Source organism: Diorhabda sublineata, chromosome 2, assembly GCF_026230105.1.
Source record: "Diorhabda sublineata isolate icDioSubl1.1 chromosome 2, icDioSubl1.1, whole genome shotgun sequence".
Lineage (NCBI taxonomy): Eukaryota > Metazoa > Arthropoda > Insecta > Coleoptera > Chrysomelidae > Diorhabda > Diorhabda sublineata.
In genome coordinates this window covers 137419-149159 of record NC_079475.1, presented here as the reverse complement: position 1 = coordinate 149159, position 11741 = coordinate 137419, and the positions used below count along the sequence as shown (strand labels likewise).

Sequence of the window (11741 nt, the reverse complement as noted above, 5' to 3'; positions counted from 1 at the left end):
AACTTTGAAAACGTAAATCTGTTTTAAAATCTTGTGCTATTTCACGAACCAATCGTTGAAACGGCAATTTTCTAATAAGTAATTCGGTACTCTTTTGATAACGTCTTATCTCACGAAGAGCTACAGTACCTGGCCTATAACGATGAGGTTTTTTTACTCCACCAGTAGCTGGTGCGCTTTTACGGGCGGCTTTCGTCGCTAATTGTTTACGAGGAGCTTTCCCTCCAGTCGATTTTCTAGCAGTTTGTTTAGTACGAGCCATCTTATTTTTTTTTTTGTAAGTATATAAGAAATGTCAATATACTAAACCGCTATAGCAACTCGATAAACACACAATGAATGAGATAAATTTATTTATGACCTTCTTTTATAGCTTTGCCCAACATTACGGAGTACTAATCTGGGATTGGTGCGTACTTTTTCTAATGGGCGGAGCCGATAGGTATTATAAAGAGATTAGGGAAAATTCTTAGGTCAGTATTTTGAAGTCTTTTCGAAGTTATCATCGGATTGTTTTAGGTATATAGAAAAAACAAAATAAAAGAAAAATAATGACCGGTCGTGGAAAAGGTGGTAAAGGACTTGGAAAAGGGGGTGCAAAACGACACCGAAAAGTTTTACGTGATAATATCCAAGGAATTACCAAACCTGCTATTAGAAGATTAGCTAGACGTGGAGGAGTAAAACGTATATCGGGATTAATTTACGAAGAAACTCGTGGAGTTTTGAAAGTGTTTTTGGAAAATGTTATTAGAGATGCCGTAACATATACTGAACATGCTAAGAGAAAAACGGTAACGGCTATGGATGTTGTTTATGCTTTAAAACGTCAAGGTCGTACTTTATATGGTTTTGGTGGTTAATTTTCATTTTTCATATTTGAAGTAGAAGAATATGTCCTCCATCGCATTCTTCCCATAGCATATGTATATATACAAAAAAAAAAAAAAAAAAAAAAACGGTTCTTTTCAGAACCACACATATTTTGCTTGAATATGAAAATAAAAAAAAATAAATAACTTACACATTAGTTTGTTCTCTTATATATAAGAACAACCTCGCATTTATTGATACGCACATACATATACACTACATACATACATATAGATAAGAACATAAGCGAGTAGAGGAACTTTTATTTATCTTCATCTCATTATTTGCAATTTTTATTTCTAGTACGAACGTTATTATTAACGATGCTGAAAATAATCACATTAACCAACCACAATTCCAGTTATTATTACAGATGATAAGTTTTCTTATATATCAGGACATTTATTTATTTTTTTTTTATCTAACAGTACGTTACACGAGAATCTCTTCTATCTCAACCAAAGAAAATAGAGAAATCAACGAATCAATAAATCTATCTAGCTCTATATATATATATATATATATATATATATATATATATATATATATATATATATATATATATATATATAATTTAACTATATTATAATCTCTTTTTATATATATATATATAAAAATAAAAAAAATTGTGGCCCTTAAAAGGGCCGGTTTATGCATATGTATTTCGATAAAATAAAGAAAAATAATATAATTAATAAAGAATTAAGCTTTCTTTTCTGTCTTTTTCGGTAAAAGTACAGCTTGAATGTTAGGAAGAACACCACCTTGTGCGATGGTTACTCCAGACAACAATTTATTCAATTCTTCATCGTTTCTAATGGCTAATTGTAAATGCCTTGGAATTATACGGGTCTTTTTGTTATCTCTAGCAGCATTTCCTGCTAATTCGAGTACTTCGGCTGCCAAATATTCCATAACAGCTGCCAAATATACTGGAGCTCCGGCACCGACTCGTTCTGCATAATTGCCTTTTCTCAACAAACGATGTATACGTCCTACAGGAAATTGTAATCCAGCTCGGTTTGAGCGAGACTTTGCCTTTCCCTTTACTTTACCACCTTTACCACGTCCAGACATTTTTTTTTTATATATATTTTTCTTTTTCAAAAAAAAAAAAAATAGAACTGTGTCAATTGAAAACTATGAAGCGCAACCGATGCGACGAAACTAACTGTTAAACAAAAAATTTACACTCGACCTATCTATTTATATTTCTATTTATATTAACATGCCCTACCAATGAAATTATAGCAAATGCGCAAACGTAGAAGGGTGGAGCCTATTAGAATTACGTACGTTGATATAAAAGAGATGGACATAAGTGCTGTTAACTGCTAATTTTACCCATTTTTCGATAAAAACGGTACGTCATTCGAGTGTTTTTATTTTATTTCAAGAGAAATAATGCCACCAAAAGCTAGCGGAAAGGCAGCGAAAAAAGCCGGAAAGGCTCAAAAGAATATTTCGAAAGCCGATAAAAAGAAAAAAAGGAGGAGGAAGGAAAGTTATGCTATTTACATTTACAAAGTACTTAAGCAAGTTCATCCTGATACCGGTATATCGAGTAAAGCTATGAGTATAATGAATAGTTTTGTTAATGATATATTCGAACGAATCGCCGCCGAAGCATCCAGATTGGCTCATTATAATAAACGTTCAACAATTACAAGTAGAGAAATTCAAACTGCAGTGAGATTATTGCTTCCCGGAGAATTAGCAAAACACGCAGTCAGTGAAGGAACTAAAGCCGTTACCAAATATACTAGTTCTAAATAATAAGTATAACACATCTACTATATTGACCGAAAATTTTTTATTTTATTTACTTAAATGGTAACATCGACAAAAAAAAAAAAAAAAAAAAAACGGTTCTTTTCAGAACCACAATACTACTTTTTTTTATTTATATATGATAACAACGAACGAACGACTGACTGACTTTAATTCAATTGATATTCCACTTAACTGAAAATTATGTATATATATATATATATATATATATATATAAAAAAACTTTCTAACGTCGCTTTTGTTTAAAAAAGTTTCATATACTAATTCACTGTCGGCTAAAGGCAAAAAAAAAACCCGACCGTCGGTAAGATAAAACATACAAAGCGGTTGGTCGGTTGCCGTTGTCAAAGTAGTTTTTGTGGCGTCTTTGAAATTATGTTATAAACACTTTCTTTTTCTTTTCAAATTGGTTTGAAATTTTAAATAAAATATGTTCATTTCCTAAAATAATATACTATACAATGTAAAAAAGAATAAAAAATGTCGGATAAAATATTAAATATTGTAATAGACAGACATAGTTGCGAATAGAGCGAAGTAGCTCGTTCAAAGAAAATTTAATCAGTCAATCAATTTATTGTAATAATTATAATTTGCTACTACCACTCACCCACCATTCGATATCTAAAATGAAATATACGCGGGTTCCAATATTGAAATTTGATATTATTCTTATATTTAGTATGTCGGAACACATTGTTATTGAAAAATACTCATAATAATATATTAGTTGGGAACATATAGTAGAAACGTGTCGCGTAAATCAGGGTAGACATGTCACCGTTCAAATATTATTTCAATTCGTTTTGATATTTTTAAATATTTGTAATTATTGTGAATAGACACGTTTCAATTTACATTCATTGTATTTTATGAAGGACTTTTATTTAATTTCGAAATTATATCTAAAGTGCTAAGCATCGACGGAAATAAATTTTTAACCATTTTTAAGTGGTACTTTTTTTTAATAACAAACGTTGTTAGCAATTATTAAATTATCTGTAGTATCGGGATCTTTGGTACAAACTAAAGGTTTTTGAAGTTGGTAGCCTTACAATAACACTCAATTATTATAACAAACCCAAAAATTAGCTATAAAAACCCAAAAATTAGCTATAAAAACCCAAAAATTAGCTATAAAAACCCAAAAATTAGCTACAAAAACCCAAAAATCAGCTACAAAAACCCAAAAATTAGCTACAAAAACCCAAAAATCAGCTACAAAAACCCAAAAATCAGCTACAAAAACCCAAAAAGTGGAAAAAAAAGTGGAAAAAAAAGTGGAAAAAAAAGTGGAAAAAAAAGTGGAAAAAAAAGTGGAAAAAAAAGTGGAAAAAAAAGTGGAAAAAAAAGTGGAAAAAAAAGTGGAAAAAAAAGTGGAAAAAAAAGTGGAAAAAAAAGTGGAAAAAAAAGTGGAAAAAAAAGTGGAAAAAAAAGTGGAAAAAAAAGTGGAAAAAAAAGTGGAAAAAAAAGTGGAAAAAAAAGTGGAAAAAAAAGTGGAAAAAAAAGTGGAAAAAAAAGTGGAAAAAAAAGTGGAAAAAAAAGTGGAAAAAAAAGTGGAAAAAAAAGTGGAAAAAAAAGTGGAAAAAAAAGTGGAAAAAAAAGTGGAAAAAAAAGTGGAAAAAAAAGTGGAAAAAAAAGTGGAAAAAAAAGTGGAAAAAAAAGTGGAAAAAAAAGTGGAAAAAAAAGTGGAAAAAATTGCTTTAAGCGTACAACACAACAATGATTATATACTCGTTACTACTACACACACACATATATATATATGCGCGTGAGAAAGCCCGTCCCTTTGAGTATCCACCTCCGGATAAATCCACGAATGGGTGTGAAGGACTTTCCACCACCCCCTGTCATTTCGATAGGTCCTTATCGCGTCGCAGTTTCGCGCGTAGATTTCTTCCTTTCCTTTCGAGTTCTACGGGAGACTCTGGGATATCTTATTTTTTTGTTAAGAGATCTCTTTTTTTCCTTGAACTGCTCTGGCTTTTCTTATAGTTGACTTGTATTTTCCATGTTTTGCATCATTCGCCAATCTCTTTTGCAGCGTTTTGGAGTCTTTTCGTGATGTTTTTCACCTTAACGCATTTCGTTGCTATTGCAGTGTCGTCCGCATATAGCGCTGTCAAGGTGTTCTCAGTCTTCGGGATGTCTGTTATGTGTATGTTATACAGCATTAGTGATAGTACCGCTTCTTGCGGTACTCCCGCCTGCTGCTCTCCGACCTCCGATTTTTTCTTTGCAACCTTCACCTGAAACTTCCTATCTTTGAGGTACGTGCTCAGGAGTTTTATGAGCGGTTTTGTATATCCTGCCTCTTTCATCTTGTAAAGCAAGTCCTCGTGTCATACTCGGTCGAAGGCTTTGCTTACGTCTAGGAAGATTACCCCTGTGGATTCTTTCTGGTTGAAACCTTGAGTAGTATATTCTACTAGTCTCAAGATTTGTTGTTCGGTGCTGTGGTTTTTACTGAAGCCGAATTGTTCCTCTGGTATTGTGTTTAGTGTCTTTGTTTGTTCGTTCAGAATCCTCAGTATCATTCTCTCTGCGATTTTACTCATGGCAGGTAGCAAACTTATCGGTCTGTAGTTTTGGGGGAAAGTGGGGTTTTTCAGCATGATAATGTCTGCTTGTTTCCATCTCGATGGGAAGTGTTTTGTCTTCAACATGCCACACTTTTTTTTGGCATGTTTTTCAGCGCTCTGTTCGTGATTCCGTCTATTCTCGGAGCCTTCCTTGCTGATGCGAACCTGAGTAGTTCTTTCACTTCCATCGGTGTTGCGAATCCTAGGGTTTCTTGATCGTCCTCTTCTTCTAGGTAATCGTTGATGTTTTCTTCTATCATGTCTGAGAGGTCCATATCTTCGTTGGGATGTTCGTTCAGTGTAAACTGAAGTTCCATCGTGTTTTTCAGCTCTTCTGCTTTCTCTTTGTCTGTATACGCCATTCCGTTGCTTCCGTGTATTGGGGGCATTGGTTTTCTTTGTTTTCTTAGGACTTTAGATATGTTCCATAATCCGGGTTTTTGCGGATCTAATTCGTTTATCCTTCTGTTCCATTCCTCGCTTCTGTGCTCCTGTAGTTGTTCTTGAATTTCCTGTTTCATTTCCCTGACTCTCCTCCTTTCTTCTGGATTTTGTGTTCTTTGGGCTCTTCTAGCTATTCAGTTTTTCTCCCTAATCAGATTTCTCAAATCGTCGCTTATATTTTTGAATCTGCCGTATTTGTCTGGTACGGTCATTGTGGTACTTCGTTCTATCGCTTCTGATAGTGCTTCTTCGAAGAAACAGACCTGTTCTTCTAGCATCTCCTTGCTTTTTATTTCTGTGATTGGTCCTAACAGCTGTCCTGTTAGCCTTCTGAAGTTGTCCCAGTTGGTTTTTCTCACGGTTCTTCCTGTTTGTCTGTTGCCGCTACCAATGGTGACGACGATTGGTGAGTGAGCGTCGCCGCCGTCTATGGTCCCGATTTCTACAGGCATCGTCATGTCTCTCACACAGCGATGTCTATAACCTCGGGCCTTCCTCCGTTTGGTGGGTAGTGTGTCGGTCTTACTTGATGAGTGATCTATGATTTTCTCCAAGTTTCTTCCTTGTCTGTTTCTTCTTGTGCTGTACCACGCAGGAGACTTGGCATCCACTGACTGCGTGGTGATCTTTCCTGTAAAACTGCCCATTTTGCACTGGGCGTTCCTGTTTCTCGTCTCTCTTTATTTTTTTTAATTCTTCTATTTCCTTCTCACTTTCATTGCTGCCGTTTTTGTTTTCTTCCGTGGTTTTGTTTTTCGCTTTTTTCCGTTTCCCTTTGTTTTTCATTTCCGTGAAATCCTCCTCTTCCATTGGGCAGTCTTCGCTGTTTGATTCCTCCATGACTATAGTCGGGCTCTCGCATCTCCTTTCCCAGTTTTTGTCTTCAATTTTGGTTTGTTCTCTTTTTGGTACTTTTCGTTCTGTTCAATAAGTGTTCTTACTTTGGCATTTGTTTCGTCTATTGTTTCCATCATGTTCTGCATTTTAGCTGTTTGTGTTTCAACTGTTCTCCTCAGGAGCTTGATTTCCTCATCCTTTTTTTGGTTATCTTCTTTAAATCTCTTCACTGTGGCTTCAAGAAGTTTCGTTATCCTATCCTTCGACGTTCCTCTATCGTAGGGTTTTTCCTTACTTATGGAGTTGTCAGGCTCCATGCCTGTAACTTAATATTTCTCTTTTTTTTTATTGACTTAAAATTACCATTTAACTAACAGTTAAACATTGAGCCATACTAAGTGTACGGCCATTTTAAATAACGGAATTCTCCGCACAATCAAATTTGCTTTATTAACAAACTCTCTTCGTGCGAAGAGAAATCTTAAAACATATAAAATAAAGGATGTACCTAAATAGAAAGTTTTATCATGGTATCTCCCGAGTCCGCTTTCACTATACTTCACTGTCACAGATGTTTACTCGATGAAATTTCGACGTAAGCCGCTAGCTTGATCAGCAAACCTACTTAGCCAGCAGCAGCTACTTTAGCAGCAACGCCACTACTATGCTACTAAATACTAACATTCGCTTTAATGGTTCTCACGTCTATCGGACGCGAGGTATGTTCGTGTAACGAACCAAAAAAATTTGGGAAACTTCTGATTCGCTATAAATTTTCCATAAAAGTTTTTACACAGTAAATCAAAGTGTAGAAAATTTAATTAACTATATATTCTTACAATAAATTTTACATTTACAGTACCGCGAAAAAAAAATTGGCTATTACTTTTCGCTTTTTGACAACTGATTCGTATACCAGTTTGCAATACAGTGTGGTTATATGAAAATGGCCGCCTAGTTCAACCCAAATTTGGTTGTTCTATATTGTATTTCTTATAATCACACTTATAAAAACGTAATTTATATTTTCAAATACTTAATAAAAAACTTTTCAAGAAATCAATAGTATCCTTGAATCGACAAGAATACGATATTCATTCATATCTGCCGTAATTTAGATAAAATATGGTGACTACTTGGTGAATCTAAGATTATAAAGTTCAAATTAGATATGTATATGTGAAACGAAAATTTATAATATATGAAGTGGGTATCGAATTGAAGATAGCAAACTTGAAATTCTTATACGCGCTTACTCTCCATATGATGTATTTTGAAAGAAATTGTGCATTTTATGAAAGATACTGTTTATCTGCATACACTCAATCATTCACTTGGGAAATGAACAAAAGAAAAGACTTCCAACAGAGTAATATATCAAACGACTGACTCAAAAAAGCTCAATTTATACTTGTGTGATAATCAACGTGTACTGTCATTAAAAAACGTAATTACCTAACCTAATTTGATAAGTAAAAAAATGTACTCACTTATTATTATCCACGAAACAGAATCTCCATATCCATATTTTCTATATTCCATAACCATATACCAGTTTCCATATTGTCCAACACTTTTAAAATCGATTCGCGACACACCGAAAACCACAGATACCGAAATTTACGAATCACTTTTCCATATCGCGGCGGTTGCCTGCCTCATTTATGATCAAATTCCAAATACATACATCACACAATCATCCCCATAGTACAGACTTGTCAGTCCACTACATTAGAGCGACCTCAAGCCAGTACTTGTTGTTTATAGGGAACTAATTTTCTGAAAAAAAATTAGCTTTACCCAACAGCCTCGTCCTCATAGTTCAAGCAAATCTCAACAGATTACTCAGAAAGTCATTTGAATGATAATCGCATCTATAAGTTACATAATAGAGATAACAAAGAGTATTTAATCAATCAACAAATTTTTAGCTATCCCTTGAAAGCAAGTCAAATGTAATTAATATTAGGATCATTATTCATCAAATATTTACTAGATTCAGATTTATAAAAGTAAACAATAGAAATCATGGATCAATCGACAGTTGTCTAAATCAGTAACTTTCAGATTTTATTTAATTATCTTCACAAATCGGGCAAATAGTTTTGATCAGATATATATTATATAATACGCGTTCGATTTCGAACTTAACTTATATGATGGAATACCCCAAATTTGCGACATATTTTGAGTAATCCGGTTTCGAGTGTTGATAAATTTTCTTAAAACGCGTAAATTATGAATTAAAAGGAGATTTTCTAAAAACTACAAGTCCTTATTGTACCCGGGGATAACCATGCGATCACATTTTATCATAACGTTATTCAAACATCGTTAACAAATTTTGAAGCTTGTTTAAACACTACAACTAAATTAACAAAATGTGAAAATGCCACATATCAAAATACTTCCAACTCTTCTTTGTATCTACCTAGATATAAATATATGTTCGGTTTAAATTTATCTAAATTAATTTTTCATTTATTTGAACCTATTCAAAATATTTTCGAATAATCTTAACAAATTAAACATTAAAACTCGATTTTCAAAACGCTTTTAATATAATTTTTTTGCTAGTTCCCTATAGACTTCGCCTACTTATTTCAATCTACTCTATCAGTTTTTTTATCAAAGTTATTCAAAATAATCTTGGTATTCAGAAGAAATTTCCTGAAAAATTATTTTATATTTAGTCCCCCCGTTTAATTTTTTTGATATTCCAACCAAATTTTTTTATATTGTGCCAAAAATATTCATTTTTTTTGAAAAATTATGTAAACGAATTCGAAAATATTTCTCCGTACGTACGAGGGTTGTTACTTAAGTTTTCAGATATAGCAACACTGAGAGTGAATATGTTAAATTTGAAAACCATTATAAAGTATGACATTTTTAATGGTGAAAATATTCAGAACGTGTTGTTACACGAATCTATTTGAGTTGTTTACAGACACTTGAAACATTCATCTTGGTCAAAAAATGGAATTGAATCGAGAACATTTTCGATGTAGATTAAACCAATAGCAGTTAAGGAAGTGCGTGAACTTTTCAACTAGAGTCGATATTAAATCAATCTTAAAATGTGAAGTACTCAAAGAATGAGAACAAATGATCAAAGTCCACATACAAGCTTCATGAAGTGAAGGACTCCATGAAACCGTGGTCAGTGATACTGAAAAATCGTAGAGATGAAAATTTTCTAATGCGTCTCTGTTTAGGTCATTCGCGACTAACCCATAACTACTTATTCCATACTGAACCTGAACCTAAATGTAACAACTGCATTTTTAACGCAGAAAGATGTTCATCCCCAATACAATATTACTAACATCAAAATTTATATTAGACGGATTTCGATAATAAACTCAATAACCAGCATAGAGTTGATGTGAATTTTGTAAAAATGTAAAAAATAAAAACAGCAGCATTGTGTGGATCAATTTGCTTCGACTTTTGGTGATAAAGTGGATGAATTTCATGAAGGTCATCAAAAATCGACAGTTGTGTCAGAAAAAATGGATTCTATGTGTAAACTGATATTGCAATATCGACATGTGACATATCGTGAGAATGAAGCACTCCCAATATTAAATGAACATTTGTTCGCGTTGAATACCACAATTACTCAAAAGAAGTTTTGTTGTTCGTACACGAAGCACTTCGAAGCCAATTGTCGCCTATTTTTTCAGCCACGGTTTCATTAGAGCAACGTAGAATGATCAAATTTTGAATGGTACATCAGCATTTGTTTGTTAAAAGTTTTCTTGAAAATATGGGCAAGGAAAAAAGTATGGATGAGTCTTCACAAATTAGTTCAAACAAGGTTTTGAAACAGTCAAACCATCAATTAATGAGTCATTCCCCGTACAGTTCTTGTTTGGCAACCAATTATTTCTTCCCATAGCCGCAGATCAAAATTAAATTTGCGAGGCCAAGGTTTTCCGTACAACTGAAGAAGCGATTGAAGCGTTCAAATCATATGTTTTGGAAAGTACATTAATCGGAAATGCATGGAAAAGTGTATCGATCTTAATGAAAGTTTTGAAAAACAATAGTCATACTCAATGATAAACATTTGTTTTTATTTGTCTAACTCAAAACTTAAGTAGTAACCCTCGTATGTGATTAAAATATTCCTGGGAATCCTGTAATAAATGTAAACCCCTAAAAAATTATTCTAAAATTAATTTTCATACCACACTCATTACATAACAAAAATAAAAACATTTCAATTAAAATCGTACTTGAAAATTCATCTCAAAAATTTGACTTGGAGTGTTGCTTTCTTATTATAAAAGTTGGAATTTGGAAAAGAATTAATTTTACAAAATTAAGTTCTTCAGGCATAATTATTGGAGGTTTAATAATGCTGAAAACAATTAATGTGTCCGTATATACACACACTAGCAGTTCGGTTCAGAATTGTGAAAATATCTGGTTGAAAAGATTTGTAAAATAATAAGACATATTTTTATTTTTGTTATTTATCCAACAATCACCTACCTTTCGGCAAACCGCATTATCGATCGCGCACTTGAAACTTTTCGTCTCGTTAACGTGTTGAAATTTTCGAGTCGAATCGCGCACTAAAACCTCTACTAAAAACATGTATGTACATAATACATAAACGGATTTCAATTGTGTTTAGATTTGTTCCAACTGTATGCTTGGATCATGTTTCGGATTTGGATGCACTACGCATGACTTGAATTATTACAAACACGTACTTAACAATTGTTGTTAGAATAGTAACTTAACAAAATTGGGAAAAAGAAGAAAATAGTCATTTTTGTTATAAAGTTTCACTAAAGCATTCAATTTCATCTTTACTATTGACTAAATACTATATTTCTATCTATATCTCCATATTTTGCGGCATAATATAGCACGATATTCGATGTAAAATGTGTTGACATGCGCAAATTCAAAAATAATTAATGAACAAGTGAACAAGCTCAATTTGTTGCTAGAAAGTGAAATTTTTTGTTCATTACTTGAACTTGATGCTGTTGGAACGCTATTTTCATATCGCGCATGATCAGTCTGTTGAAACGAACGAACCTATTATTTTTATGATTCAAGTTTTTGTTTTGGAGTTTTAAATTATATTCATTAAATTTTATATCATATATATAACGTATGCTTTTTAATAGAGAACTAGAGAAATTCCTCACCACATCATAAACTGTAGTAAATCGTAAATTTAGAATTTTC

At 32.9% G+C, this 11741-nt stretch overlaps 2 protein-coding genes across 2 annotated transcripts; one reads left to right on the top strand and one right to left on the bottom strand.

The window, feature by feature from the left end:
* Positions 1 to 495: 495 nt before the first annotated feature.
* LOC130453382 (histone H4) lies at positions 496 to 945 on the top strand. Its single transcript, XM_056793089.1, has one exon. It carries the CDS (start codon positions 552 to 554, stop codon positions 861 to 863), a length of 312 nt encoding a protein of 103 aa, XP_056649067.1. The 5' UTR covers positions 496 to 551; the 3' UTR covers positions 864 to 945.
* Positions 946 to 1522: 577 nt separating this feature from the next.
* LOC130453381 (histone H2A) lies at positions 1523 to 1971 on the bottom strand. Its single transcript, XM_056793088.1, has one exon. The coding sequence runs from the start codon at positions 1948 to 1950 to the stop codon at positions 1576 to 1578; it is 375 nt and encodes a 124-aa protein (XP_056649066.1). The 5' UTR covers positions 1951 to 1971; the 3' UTR covers positions 1523 to 1575.
* Between the last annotated feature and the right edge of the window lie 9770 nt (positions 1972 to 11741).